The sequence below is a fragment of the Meleagris gallopavo genome, chromosome 3 (assembly GCF_000146605.3).
Source record: "Meleagris gallopavo isolate NT-WF06-2002-E0010 breed Aviagen turkey brand Nicholas breeding stock chromosome 3, Turkey_5.1, whole genome shotgun sequence".
In the NCBI taxonomy this organism is placed as follows: Eukaryota; Metazoa; Chordata; class Aves; order Galliformes; family Phasianidae; genus Meleagris; species Meleagris gallopavo.
Genome location: NC_015013.2, coordinates 73,014,784 through 73,030,896, shown reverse-complemented (window position 1 = coordinate 73,030,896; position 16,113 = coordinate 73,014,784). Strand labels below are relative to the sequence as shown.

Below are 16,113 nucleotides of genomic sequence, written 5' to 3'. Positions count from 1 at the left end.
TATTACTTTACATAACGGAAAAGACTGCAGCACAGACTGCAACACTCCTGAAATACTTGCAATTGAGTTCAGGTTCTACATGCTTAGAAATACATGAACACTGGCAATTCACCCAGGCTAACCTCCTGACATTTATTAATCTGTAGCTGGGCATAACTGATCTTTAGCATAAACACAGTTGCTATAATAGGCTTCATCACAGACAAATCTGGACAATACCCAGTGAAGCACCCAGCCTATTGAGAATGAACACCAAGGAGCTAATAAACACAGAAATTCCAGATGTTCATTATCTAATAAACACCTATCTGGAGAAAATGCCTTTTTGCCAGTTGTAATGAAATTTATGAAACAGTAGGAGATTTTGAAAAACACGTAGATTAGTTTGGTGTCCATCTCCTACTGAAAGGCAATGACAGTTTCATGAAAAACTATTTGTGATTCTGAATCTTTATTACTCTCTCCTCTCTGTGTTTTGGGAGCATAAGAATCACCACAAATGACTGATTATTATTAACCTAATTTTGGAGACCAGATTACACATTCCAGTAAGAAACCAAAGATGATGCATAAATTTTGGCAAGATTACAGGTGAGCTAGTCCACACACACCTAATTACTCCTGAAGTTATTAGAAGAAAAGATTCCTGACTTCCCAAAATACTACCTTAATTCACTGTTCTTCAGATGACCTTGATGAAATTTGTGGGCAGGATCCTTATTCAGTAAAGCTAGCAAATTTTACAACCAAAGAATCACCTATGTTGGCAAAGATGTTCAACATCCATCAGCACAACCATCAACCTGACCTAACAAGTCTCATCACTAAACCAGGTCCCTCAGTAACATGTCCAAATGTCTCTTACATCTCCAGGGATGGTGCCACTCTTCCCTGGGCAACTTGTTTCAAGGCTTGCTCACCCTCTCCATGAAGTAATTCTTCGTTATGTCCAATCTAACCTCCTCTGGAGCAACTTCAGACTGTTTCCTCAAGTCCTATCACTTGTCACTTGAGAAAAGAGACCAATACCATCCCTGCTGCAATCTTCTTTCAGATAACTGTAGAGAGTGATGAGATCTCCCCTCAACTTCCTCTTCTCCAGATTAAACAATCACAGTTCCTCCAGTCAGTCCCTGAAAGTCTCGTTTTCTAATCCTTTCACCAGCTTTGTTATTCTTTGCACATTCTAAAGCAACTCAATGTCATTATAGCAAAGGGTCCAAAACTGAACACGGTGTTTTTGATGTGGTATCACCAGTGCTAAGAACAGAGGCATGGTCACTTCACTAATCCTGCTGGCCACACTATGTCTGATAGTGGTCAGGATGCCAATTGCTTTCTTGGTCATCACACATTGCTGGCACATGCTCAGCCAGATGTCAGCCAGCACTCCTGGGCCCTTCTCTGCTGCACAAGTTCAGTTTTATGCATTCTTTACTTTATCTGGCCTCCTAATAATATGAAATAGTTGTCAGTGTTCATTCCTGATAGTATTCTACCAAATCGCAAAGTATACTCCTATATTTTGATGGAGAGAGCTAAAATTAGTGGAAATTTTAGAGTAATCCAGACTGAAGCTTTCAGTCCTGATTCATGCAGTGAGTCACAGGTAGTTTGCACAGAAGGTACAGTGCTAATGAAATAAGTTGGAAACACCTCCTAGAAACACATACTGAGGAAAAAAAATTCTAACATGAAATGATACTAAGCAAAAGCATAGCAGAAACATCAGTCACACACTACATACAAAAATATGATAGCTCTAGAATCCTGTCTCTGTATAGGTACTGGTGGCCAGCTAACTACAGAAATTAGTTCAGGGTAATTTGAAATGGCTGGAAATCTGAGTTTGATTCAGTAGAAGTTATTAGCATCATGTGCATGACTCATATCAGAGTCTACCATAATCAAAATCTATCACCGATACAGCAGCTGCTAACTCAATCAGAGTGAAGCTAGCTGTAAAAATGTACAAATGGAAATATTTGTAATATTGGAAATATGCTGCTTTTCAATTTTCTCCGTACTCACCAAAAACGTTCTGCAGTGCATGTCAGCAAGACAACTACTATAACCGGATAGATAATAGACTATCTAAATGAGAATACAAATAGGACTGGATTTTATCATATTAATCAAAGCCATCGGGCCTACAGCAGTCCTCTGAGGGCCTTGTAACTGGAGGCAGCAAGGAGAAAGCCTGGTCCCCATACTGAAGGTTAATTGCTCTCAATCTTAAAAAGTAGTTTACTGCAATTTTACAATATTGGCTTTTCTGGTAAGATGGCAGAATACATCAAACATGCGCAAATAGCTAAACTCTTAATTATGCTTCCAGTCTGAACTGTGTGTCTGTATCTGGGAAGGAACAATATTACATTCTCAGCCTCATTCAACAAATACCTAGTACAACATTCAAATGTTCAAGACTATTGGGAATTATAAATGAACTTTCCTGCAAGAGAGCACAGCACAAAAATAAATTGTTGGGATTCAGATGAACTCAGAAACAGTAACAAATTAGATAGTTACTGTCTTTATACTTGTAGATTAAAGCATATCAACATTAAAAACAAAAAACAAAAATCCTTGCTAGTATCAGAATTGCTCATTTTCCCAGAACTCCTCCTTTGAATCCTAAAAGACAGTTAACCAACACAACTGTTCTTCTCCCACTGAGTTAAGTACGAAGGAAGAGGCAGCAGTACAAACAAAAATTTTCATGAAAACTGGGGGTTGGTCTCAATGATCTCTAGAGGTCCCTTCCAACCCCTACAATTCTGTGATTCTGTGAACTGAATTACCCATTCTGCACCAAAGGACTGCTATGATAGATGAATCTTAAAGTTATGTACTAAATGGATGCCTCATTGACTGTGGAAATAATGTGTGTGTATATATGAAAAAAAAAACAAAAAAAAACAAGATAGGTGATGGTAATTAATTAGGATGCATAGAAATTGTGGGACCTGTAAATGGTATGGAATAAGGGGTGAATATTGTCTTAGTTTCAGCTGGGATTGAATTTATCTTCAGTGTTTGGTATAATGCTATGTTTTGGTTCTAGGAGCAAAACAGTGCTGATAATATACTACTGTTTATAGCTGCTGCTAAGCAATGTTGTACAGAGCCAAGGCCATTCTCAGTGAAGGCTGCAAGGAGCTGGGAGGGAACAGAAAGAGGAGAGCTGACTTAAACTGGCCAAAGGAATATTCCATGCCACATTACATTAATTTTGGAGGGGATGGGAGTTCATGTCACTCACTTCTGCTGCTCGTGGGCTAACTGGGCATGGGTTGGGGGATGGTGAGCAATTGCTTGTGCATCACCTGTTATACATTCATATATATATAGTCATCATCTGTTATACATTCTTATACATATAGTCGTAACTATTATACTTTTCTTTATCTTAGTAAATAGTTTTTTCTCAACCCATGGATTCTACTTTTTTATCCAATTCTCTTCTCCATCCCACTGGGAAATGGGGAGTGAGCAAATGAGTGTACAGTGCATAGCCATGTGCTGGGCTAAACCACAAAACCTTTGTCAACTGACTTCATGATTTTTTCTCTAAAGCTGACACAGTAGACAAGCTAAAATAAACAAATATTCAGCTAGTTGGAATATATTTTAATTATGTAAAAGATATAAATTAATAAAGCTGTGATTCCTGGGCCTATTCCAGAGATATGGAAGAGTAGCACGTCCCAGATCTCTTTTGTTCTAAGTGTCTCAGAAACAAAAGTTAACAATTAGGGTAAGGATCAAACTACGTTCTTCCATTCAAAATACCTACTTTGAATATAGTAATCTCAAAATTTCCATGGTGTGACTCTAAATGCAATTTGGGCAGCACTGCAGAGGCACAAATGAAACTCTAGGGTAATTTTAAATATGTTAAAAACAATCTGCTTAGATTTGAAGCATAAGCATGGTTGCACATTCCAGGCTAACATACAACTGAAAACATTTGTTCATGAGACATTTTCAGATTTTCATTGTGTACATATGCATGTCCATATCCACAAGCATGCATACATTCTTCTGAGTCATCCCAGTGTGCTCTGCAAAATTGACCCTTTTTCTTAAGCCTTACTACTTTAGGATGAGTTTAGTTTCTCACCTCTTTATTTTCCTTTGCAGAAAAGAAGCATTGAAGAGTCTTAGTAACAAAGTAAATTTACAGCCACGTTCCCAGCACATGAATTGCATCTAGGTTTCTACTGGAATAAAAGCGTCTGCTTATAGGAAGTATCAAAAAAGTACTGCACAGCCCTTCAAAAGGATCTTTCTGCTGTTTTTGGCAATAAAATCAAATGATGAGACAAAGCTTCCTATCAATGGAAACAGGGCATGGTGATGACTCAAGATACTGGCAAGGATTTTATTTTGATAGTATCCTTGAACAAACCAAAGGCCACTTTATTTTCAGGAAAACATCCGACAAGTGGCTATGTGGGATTCCAAGTACTGGTAGTGCTACCAGGAAAATGATGCAAGTATTATTCAGCTATTCCAGCTAAGGGTTTTTATTGGCACTCTCAAGAAGTTACATTTTTAGCGCTCCCTCTGACACTGTCAAGTTGCAAGTTTACTTTTGAAGCTTTATGAACAGAACAGCCCACTGACAAAAAAAGATCAGAAGATGACTACCTGCCATTTATCTTTCAAAACATTTAGCCATTCCAAAATTTTAAATGCTGCACTAAAAGGAAGACGTCATAAACAAAACAACATCCATATATACAAATACGTGCAAAAGTTTGTCTTCATCTGAACTCCTCACAAGTCACTCTACCAAAGAAGATAACTTTGCTCAACAGAAATTGTAAAGCAAGACTCTAATGTGAAAACTTCCATCTGATCTTAACAAAAATGAGGAAATACTTTTTTAGTTTAAAACACTATAAAAATTCTTAGAGTAATATGACTATAGCTAATCCTGCTCAGCGTAAAACTGGTTGCAAATGGCACAAGGAGATTACTGCAGCTCAGACTCATACAAATTCATTGAGAGGAACCTGTAAATATCACTTTATTCTAAAAAGTGAAATAATTTGGACCTGTTGAATATCTTTGCACTCATTACATCTTATATAGATGTAAACATCTGTACATCTTAAACAGATGGCTATTCTCCTCCATGTTTAAACTCACTATTGCTAAAGAAGAAATTTTATTCATACAAGTATTATTGTCACTCCTTAACTAATAGGAAATTCTTTTGAACTCCTACTAGAACAGGTAAATAATTTTTTGAGAAAATACCTACATTTGTTTTTCCTGCCAAAATCTCTGATATGAGTTACAGAATGTCACATTCTGTTAGGCAGTTTCTGATGTTGCAACATTAGTTGAGTATGAAAGCTGACTACCACTGGCCACAAAAACGGAAGAAGTAGGAAAGCAGCTATTAACAGCACTATACTCTGAAAGATTATGCCTACTTGAAGACATTAATAATGATAAAATATTCCTTAAGGAACAGGACAGTGCTGAAGTGAAATTCTGGACTTAGGAAAAACCATATGAGATTAACCAGCATATTTTATCTGAAAGTGACCAACCAGATCACAAGTGTATAAAGAGTGTCTCCTGCCAACTACTGAACAACGGCTTTCCCTCGGTGGTAATACCTGGTTTGGTTTCTCTCCATCCATTTCCTGATTTTCACAAACAAAAAAAAATTAACATTAAGACTTCCAGTCTGCTTTCAAATATGGCTGAGAACACAAAGTAATATATAGTATTTGGGAAGACTGGCATAGAGAGGGATCATATTAACTTTATTTACCTCTAAAAGCTTGTTAAAATGAATGAAAAAGACTGTTTCTCATGAAAGAAAGTCAGAGAAAAGTGAGGATTCTTCACACAGTATTTCAGAAGTTAGGATTGGTCACTGAGAATGACTTCAGTTATGTTTCACTGGCTTCCACTATCCTTTCTGTTCTTATTCCTCAACTTTCTCTTTAAGAAATAAAACAACATTTCACTTGCAAATCGAGGGAATTAGATCATCCATGTGTTCATTAGTGTCAAGAATGAAGTCTTTCGCAGTAACAAGCAGGTGATGTTCTATATAGGGAAGAAAGTGTAACCATTGGTGTCTCAAGGTAATGTTGCCTCAGAACCAAACTCTAACATACACCAGCATTAGATGACTCGAAGGAGAAGATTAGTAAGGATCAAAGAATGCAAAGCCCTCAATCATTCTTCGTGTGACCTACCACTCAAACTTTCGTCTCCTCATCAGATGATTAAGCAAATCATCACCATGACACATTCAATATCCATAGTGTGAGAAAGTCCAAGCACATGCTCTCTCACACTTCTGCATATGATGGTTTTGAGTCTTTATGCTGTCCAGTCTTTTCTGAGATTTTGAAAATCACTTCCCTCAACCTATTATTTTTTTCAACTATATTCATGATTTAGGGGAAAACTATCATAATTCTCATATAGTTTCTAGTTTTCTTCATTATTATTATTTTTTACAAAGTTAGACAATTAGAGATTTTTCTACATGCTCTATAATTTAAGGAACAGTTTGAATTTTGGACCTATTTTATAACAATATTTTTATAATCCCTGTAAGGACTAACTTCTGATTTTTTGATTAATACATTAAATGATATGGAAATCCAATGTTTTAAATTAACTTCACATACTGTTCCTAAAAAACATCTTTATTTTAAAATATGATAACATTTAAGTTCCTGGTAATGTAATCCACAACTTACATTCAGAATATTGCCAGGCAGGGTATTTAATAAAGAGACTGGTCAAAATATTTCTCTCTTTTAGACTATCCCATTAAAGCTAGTGTCAAGACAAAAGTAGTGTAATCCATATAGCAGACAAGAAGGTCTGGTTCACATAATAAAGTAACACAGACTAAGAAAATAAAAGGCACATGAAACCCAGTCAGTTCAGGCCCTGGTTGAAAGTCTTTCTCCACCTTTCTTTTAAGCCCCCTCCACACTGAAAGTCTGCAGTGTGGTCTCCCCACAGCCTTTTCTTCTTTGGGGTGAACAAGACCAGTTCCCCAAGCCTCTCTTCATAGGGGAGGTGCTCCAGCCCTCTGATCATCTTTGTGGCCTTCTCTAGATCAACTCCAATAGCTCCACACCCTCCCCTTACAGGGGGCCCTAGGCCTGGATGCAGTACTCCATATGGGGCCTCACAAGGGCAGAGCATAGGGGGACAATCACCTCCGTCACTCTGCTGTCTACCCCTCTTTTAATGCAGCCCAAGTACAGTTGGCTTTCCAGGCTGCACATGCATACTGTCATCATATATTCAACTTTTCATCCATCAGTATCCTCAAGTCTCTCCAGAGCTCCTCTTAGTCAATTCACCACACAGTCTGTATCGGCACTGGGGACTGCCTCAGCACATCAGAAATATAGGACTATATGCTGCACTATCCCCCTTTCCCTGAAATAAAAATTCACAGCTTAAAAACTGAAACAAAATTAAGCAGATATGTGAGATCTGACAAAAAATGTGCACACTGTGAAAGATAATTTTATGAGAAGTTTTTTACGGATTCACATGTCAATATCTATTGTTTCTGGGATGTTCTTGTTAACCATTCACCAAGTTTGCTCTGCTTCTACTCATTGCAACAATCTTCAAATGTATAATGAAAAAAGTCTATAAGCCCCTCAGGAAGCTACCTTCATACTACATTACCTTTTTTATGTGCAAACACACTTCTGAATATCAAGACATACCTAAATTTGTGTGACCCATATAATATACAGAAACTGAGACTGTTTTGGCTCTCTAACACTGATTACCTTAAACTTCAGGAATCAAAAGGGATAGGATAAACAGATTCTTCAAAAGAAACTTGTAAATGAGGATGCCAACATCTCAAAGTTTCAGCATACTAAAAATACTTCCAATTACACAAGCTTTCCATACAGATACTAACCAGCCGACATAACATCTGTGCAACATGTGCATCTGCCACTTCACACTTTGGCTGTCTGACTTCTTAAGTAGTATTATCTGGAACTTGTTTTACCAGTTTTCTAATTTTTATTATTTTTAAACAAAATACAAATGGAAAACAAAGTGATGTGTATCTTCAATTAAAAAAAAGAGATACTATTTGATTTTTTTTCTCATTTTCCACAGTAGTAATAATTGATAAGCTCATGTGAAGTTTCATTTAATGGCTCTTTGCTCCAGAGAGCCTGCTCTCTTAAAGTATCATTGTCAAAAAAGACTGCTATGAACTCCATTAGCTATCCCTCCTTCAAATTTTAGGTGAGATGCAAGTGCAATGGCACTTTTGCACATATCTGCCAACGATCATGTTCCTTACCATATCGTGAAGCAACAACAGGAACTAAGGGACCTTTCAGACTCCTATTCTCTGACAGCAGACATATGCATAGGAAAAAGAAGTGTAAGTAAAACAGTATAGAGGAATACTCTTCCAAACTTCCAGAGCCAGTATTTTGCAGCACATCACAACTTATCAGAAATGTTTTCTTAAGCTTAATCTGCAATGACAGAGAATGACATATCTTCTGCAGGTACTCCTATGCAGTCTCTAATGTGATGAATCAGTAGAGCTTGATTCAGTCAGCTTATAAAGAAATTGGCTGCTACAGATTATAGCTGCCTGCCTTTCCCATCTTGGACAACTCAGTCAACAGCTAATTTGCTGCAGTTAGTGTGTTGCCTATCACTCGCTGAGGTGTTCGGTAGTATTGTTCAGGTTCTGAGCAGATAAGAGCTGTACTTCCCCCAGCCTTTCTATTATTGTGAGGATTACAGGTAATATGACTGCTACAAAATGTACAATCTTCATATTAGCTAGACTCCAAACATTTGCATTGTAAAAGAACAAAAAATGAAAGTTGAAAAAACTTTTGCTTTTTTCCCCTCATATTAATATCATTTATTCAGGAAGCTGGTGGGTTGTCTTTGCAATTTATCTGAGTGTAGGCTAAGCCTTATGGAACATGTCACATCTGCTGGTGGGGTTCACTCAAAGTGATTGGCCAACCGCCAGGTCTAGAAGCAAAACATCATCTGGCAGGCTGATGAACGCTGCTGAGGCCTGTGCTTGGAAAGCCTAGACACAGCGCTCAGAAGTCAAATACCTAGAAGCAGATATTATAAAAGCAGAAAACATCAAGAGGTCATGCCCTGAATTTCTGTAAGAAAACAAAGATCGTCTGACACCAGTTTTCCATTCTTTTTGCTCAGTACTGCTCCCAGATGAATGACAATTTGTGTCCACTGGTATTGGCAATTAATGCAAATTATGCTTGGGATATGTACCTGTTATGATTTAAAATTCCAGAAAGACGTTTCAGTCCCAGGTTACTCTGTGTGTGATCATTTCACAAGTAGAGTCTACCCTTCACAACCTCAACTTCAGGAGAAACTTTCTTTCTCTTTAAGTAGAACAGGAATACTTTTTGTACAGGATCTGCTGTATTCTAATCACTAAAAACACATAAGTATAGTAACAGCAAGTAAGCTGAAGAATTATGAAAGATTTTTCACTGCTCAGAGGCAGAAATAACAGAATGTCAGAAAGATCTTAGAGGGATCCAAAACAGAGACAGTTTTTCAGTTTCTAGTTCTGCTGTGTGCAAATACTTCCATCCTTACAACAGTTGATCGTTGAGTACTACGTCACTACAATTAAAAACTTGTGAATGTGAAAATAATGATGGATGGAAAAGATGACATATATGGCTGTGATTGTTTAAAAAAATACGTTATACTTGTTTTCATTACTGTATTACTATAATAGCTACCTGTGTGAATTCAAATTCTGTAGAATAGGCACGAACTTAAAGCCTACTGAAGCAAGCAAGCAAATAGAATGTAAACAAACAAGACTATATGGCAAATAGGGATGGAGGAGTTAGGACGAAATACACTGCCAGAAGACAAAGAGTGGGTGAAAACTTCAGATGACATCTTCTACAAAAGGTTTCAGATGCTTAACTTCCATTCCATTTAATAACCAAGCAGCTAATGCAGCTCTTTTCTCACCTGAAGCCATAATCCTCATAAAAACACCATGAAGACAAAGTAAGAATTTGAAAACATCTTTAAGTTCTTCAGAGAAGATAGAAAATAACCACATATTCTCTATATAACTATAGTCATCATTACCTCTAAAGTAGATAGTAATCAAACAGGAACACTCTTTAGGTTGAGTTTAACCAAAATTAATATTTGTGTAGAAATAATATTTTTCAACAAGTCTAGACTTACTTTGAGGCTTACAGAGAAGTAATTCATACAAAAAAAAAAAAAACAAACAACAAAACAAAACAAAACAAAACAAACCAGAAACAGATTAATGATCTCAATGACCATATTTACATTCAGGAGTAGAAGATATACCGACTTGCAGTAAGATATGTTATCCATGCATGTCTATATTAAAAGGAGTGGACCGCAAAACGTGTTATTTTGTATTTAATTTCTTTTTCAAAGAGTTCTTATATTTTCCACTTCTAAATGCTTGTATGACAAATAGATGCTCTCTTGCCAAAAATCTCCAGGTGTTAAGTGACAGACATCAGGAAATGGATTTGCCAGACTAAGCAACTCCTTGGGAACTCACCTGTTCTATCACTAATCAGCATTAAAACCAATCATCGTTTATACTGAGAAAGTTTTACCAGAATATTAAACTTCTAAAGCTGTTTAAGAATCTTGTAGAGGAAGCTTTTTTCTTCAAGAGAATAACCCTTTTATTAAAATTTCATCTAAATTTAGGTGCATCACTGAAGAAATATAGGATATTAAATACACTTCACTCTCATATTTCTTTTCCTAGCACTTCTGTTTCTGCTCTCCATGTGCAAGTATTATATCTTCTTCTTGTAAGATTTTGGCATATATTAATTCTAAAATAGTGAATAATTATGAAAAGGCAGCAACATTCTTTACCCCTCAAGTAATTCATCATACACCACATATGTGTCCATACTTTAAAACTGCCAAGCAGATCAAAGCAATATTCTTTGCAGCAATAGACTATACTCTATGAACAAGTCAATATAATAGGTATATTGTACATCAAAGATGAATTTATAAGAGAGTGTAAAATTAGGGCTTACTGTAAGTGAAAACACCACAGTGCAGACCTGGCATGAAATTCTTCACAGAATATTAAAGCACTTAAGAGAAAGATTTACACATAAATCATCTCTTCTTTATTATTTTTGTCTATGCTATTCCTTACAGCGTTGCTGTATATACCACCAAATGCAGTCCATTTGGAAATCACACTTTTAAAGATTAAACTCAGAGTTCCAATTTGATAACTACCTATATATATATAACCAAAACATAAAAGAGACCAACACAGTGTACAGTATTTTTGAGGCAAGAGACAATTATTTCATCCTTCTATTTACCAAGAACTTCAAGTTAAATCAAGTTTTGTAACTAAGATTAATGATGTTTATATTTGCTCAACAATCCTCAGGATTTGATCTAGCAATATATTTGGGAAAATGTAAGGTTTTTTCACAGCTATAGTGCTGCTCCCCTCCCCAAACACAGACACAAATTTTTTTCCCTATTTTTCAATTCAGATGAGAAACATTTTTCCAATGGTAATCAAAGCCAGTATGTATCCAGTGTATTTTCTCTTCGTTATTCCAACTTCCACAGTTAGCTACTTCAAATGTTGTTTACATTTATCACTTTTATCTTCATTCTGGAAATCTACAAGATTTCATTAAGGTTTGCTAAATCTCCTAATTTACGGAAGTTCATAAATCACTAAGAATTTCAGTTGTTAGTTCTGCTTAAATAGTGACAAAAATGCAAAAAGTCCAGTATCAATGTCAATCCATCAAAGCACAACTAATGCCTCCAACAAAACTGTGTATAGATAAATCATTCACGAAATCACATTGTTTTTGGATTCTGAAATGAAACACAGAGAAACGATGGTTAATACCTTTATCAAGCAAAATAGATGTAGAGATTTGCCAGAGTGAGAGTTAGTCACAGAAAAGTTACCCAAAGAGGTAATGCAACCCCTGACCGGGAAATACAGGAAGAACTGCTGAAAGGTGCACTGGAAAGCCTGACTTTAGTAGTCTTGCTTCAAGCAAAAGAATGGTGTCCAGAGATGCGTTTCAGCCTAAACTATGTTTTGATTCTTGTGAAGAAATAATAAGCAGGTGTGACGTATGAATAGTTCTGTGTGGGCTCCTTACTTGGTTCACTGAAATGAAAAGAACAGCATACAGTGTATTATGTTTCACTCTGCTGACTAAAGGAACAATATGAAGATAATAAAATGGGGTGCCTTCATATAGGCACATTAACTGCAGAATAGTGAAGAGATGAGTAAACAAGCACAACGTTGGACTTAAAATTATCAGTACAGTGAGTCAAGATACAGTTTTAAACTTATTAATGAGAAAGCAAGCAGCACCTTGAAGCAGAAATATTCTGTTACTCATTACAAGGACCTAAAAAACGCAAGGAAGATAATAATGAAGAACAAATAAATATCTTGGGATGTAGTCAACCAAAAGCTTACAGAAATAGCTTAGTAAACAGCTTATAAATTTATATGGTCCACATCAGTTGCACAGCACTTCTGTACAGCGCCAACTCAAAATTAAAGTTCTTGGCACCTATACAAATGTAGGGTTAATCTGATTCTATCCATTCTGCTGACAATGGGAAAACATTGCTTCACAAATTATTAGATATTCCCATACATACTTATTTATAATGTTCATATCCAAAAGAGGCCCTGTGTCTGCAAAGTATCCAAGGAAGACAAAGATAGATTGCATTTCATTACTATAACTTTCATATTTCTACAACTGTGAAAAAAACAACCTTTATTTACTCCATGATTTGGAAGGGATAAAGGAGAAGGAGTATGATGTGATATATAGATTAGCAGGCTACAAACAACTTCTGGGATTTGACAGGATGAAGAGAGAGGAATATAAGCAGTTTGGCTCCTCTAAATTATTTCCCACCTCCATCCAGACACACATTGATGCAGAATCTGTGTGGGCAGGAAAAAGGAAAAGTTTCTTCAGCTTCTCATTAGCTAGATTTTTGGAAAGGAAGAGTTGTGTCTTGCCTTACAAATTCAGAAGATGCTGAACACTATGAGATTCCAGGAAAAATAAAAAGGAAATATTAATTATTCTGAAGATAAAGTATCCCTTGTGTACCATTATCTCACTCACTGAATAAGTACAAGAAGATTCAGAGAATGATTGAATTCCATGAACTAGAGAGAAAAAAATGAATATAAGTAGTGGTTATGAGGCACAGTGAATATTTTACATGATGCTGGTTTTAATGAAGCATATAGTTAGTATATACATATGTGAAAGCATAGCTAATGAGAAAATGCCAAAGTTTCAGTAAAATGAAACATTGTCAAAAACTTGCTTTAAAATTATTTCTTCTATCATTTACATGAGATAATATTCTTGCACAAAAGCTGTTGCAAATTAACCTGTCTAATTTACCGAATGACATTCTTACTAGTGTAACACTCTATTGTTAGAACATTAGAATGAACTTTAAGACTGACCAAAAAAACAGCAATAAAACATGTATTTCACTTACCCGCATGATTTTTTTGTCACTGGAGATGATGTGAACATCTGCTGCATTACTGTAAAGAAAAATTACCTGCAACTAGGGAAAAACCTACCTCATTAATGGTACTGGAAGGTTCCAGTCCAATCATGTTGGCTTCTACCAGCTGCTGAAGAAGTTGTACTTGAGCCACATTGAGGAAGAAATCCAGATTTGTTGTCACATTGACCTCCAAAGAATGACCACATACCAAAATTTCCTATGGAAGAATGAAGGGAAAATACTAGATAACAGCTACTGAACAAATAATTTGCATCTTCTGTGTAACTGCATTATGCTCCACTGCTGTAGTCTATGTTTCAGCACTGATATATAGAACTGATGTTTAATAGATGTGGTATTTCAGTATTCTAAACAAGGATGTGGAATATTCTTTGCTTTGATTTCCACAGCATACGTAACTATTATATTTTGCAAGGAAAGCATCTTGTGTGAGGTCTTGTTTCCATTTATTGGTAGTACCAAATAGTGGAATATCAGATTTGGGTTTTTATTTCTTTGGCAATGAATACACGTAGAAACATTTTACTTTTGATGGAACACAAACTCTACTAGTTTTGCAATGAAATCATGTAAATCAGGAACTGGAACTCAGTGATAACCAACCTGGTTTCTCTGTGACTGTAAACCAGACAAACCTTGGCAAAGTTAGGTGTATGGTCTCTATTCTATTGATGTTATCTAGCACAAGAAAACCTCTTTCCTATTGCTGGCAAGAAAGAGAAGAAAAACAGGATCAGTCCAGAAGGGTTGTTTCCCATACTTCCCATTACTTCCCATGAGAAGTAAGTGCAGAGTGTTCAAGCTCTGAGTAATCTAAAATAGAACTCTCCATCAGAGAATGTCATCTGGTGAATAGATAATAAGACAAATTTAAGTAGCAAACACATTGGAATTCATGAATATTAGGATTAGTAAATCTCAGAGATTTTTTCTTTATTTTTGTTTTACATTTTTCATCTGCATTTGTGATGGCCCTTTACATAAAACATTGCAAATTTTTTCTTTCCATATGCATTATCTGCTTTCCAACTGTACACATCTACTACATTGTTGTAACACAAACCTAATACCCTTTATATTTCTGCACTAGGTCTGTCTATTCTTTCCAGGAGGTAGCTATCATGAGAAATATTCCTTGTGAGCTGACAAAAACTTACTGGCATCTCCCTTACATAAAATGTTTTACATTTTTGAACTCTAAACTATCCCAAAAAGAGAGCCAATACCTTATTTGTGCAACATGCTTCTCAGACTATTCATGAACAAGTTGACCCATAAACTGGTAAAAGTGATTGTTAAATCTGGAATAACTTGAAGTTCTCACACTAATGACTGGGGAGTAGATGATTTGTGGAAATCTGTGGGCTTGAAAGCCTGGCTAAAAAGAACACATCAAATTGTGTCTTACAGACAATATACAGATTGTATTTTCAGTTTTTTTAATGAGAAAATTGCAAATACAATGTTTGGTAATGCATCTCTTCTCAACACCTTTCCATCAAAAATCTTTTAAGGATACCCATTTTCTATACTGCAAACAGGATTATCTGGACAGGCTGTCTTTAATATCAAGTTCCTTTCTCAAATTTTTTTATCCAGCAGAGAAAAGACACTACAATTAACAATTAAGACTTTTTTCCTTGCAGTTTGTGATGTCTGTATTTGAAAACTTACCACACCTAGATGGTTAAAATAGCAAAACAGTAAAATTTTAAGATTCTCCAAATTTTATACTAACCTCTGGGTGTAAGTTCTCTGGAGCATCAATTTTTGTAAAAATAATTGCAGGAGCAGCAGTTATTCGAACTGTGAAATCTGTTAATATTGGAGTTAAAATGGCTCTCCTTTCCTGATGCCGTCTTATGCTAAAAAGAGGGGGGAGGGGGAAATAAGATAAGATTAAATCACATTACAAATTTTGAGTGGCAAAAACTTCTTGTATTTATCTTTACATTCAGCACATAGCACAAAACTGCTTCACCAGTAGTTTGTTTTTTTTGATAACTACCTCAGTGAGCATTAAATAACCTCATTGTAAATAATCTTAAACACAAACCTGAATGCAGGCTTCCATTTCCTGAAAGAAGTATGTTTAAACACTAATACTCAAAGAAGTATGTTTAAACACTAATACTCTTCATGGATTCATCTCCAGTTACACAACTGATGCATTTGACATTGGTTTTTCTATTGCTTAACTGAACTTTAAAAAATCATTTGAACAAAAACATAAGCTTTATTAACAGTATTTTTCAAACATTCCTGTTTCATTTTATGAAAAAAAATCCTGAATCATATTTGAATTCATAAATTCTTTAACAAAAAAACTAAGCCTAGAAGCACAAGCCTATTATGTACAGACCACTAATAGCTTACGACAACACATGCCAAATGGCCAGAATCTTCTGGGTCAGGTCAAAATCTATTGCCATAACGTGCCAAGTGAGAGCCTCTGATCAAGAAAAA

General features: G+C 35.8%; 1 protein-coding gene across 7 annotated transcripts in view; it reads right to left on the bottom strand.

Moving 5' to 3' along the window:
- VPS13B (vacuolar protein sorting 13 homolog B) overlaps positions 1-16,113 on the bottom strand; it is a 416,489-nt gene that overhangs the window by 121,596 nt on the left and 278,780 nt on the right. For all 7 annotated transcript variants that reach the window (XM_010709173.3, XM_010709170.3, XM_019614165.2 and 4 more), the window contains 2 exons: positions 15,386-15,512; positions 13,700-13,843 (listed from right to left, as the gene is read on the bottom strand). In XM_010709173.3, the coding sequence (XP_010707475.1) occupies positions 13,700-13,843; positions 15,386-15,512 (271 nt within the window). The remainder of the gene's footprint in view (positions 1-13,699; positions 13,844-15,385; positions 15,513-16,113) is intronic.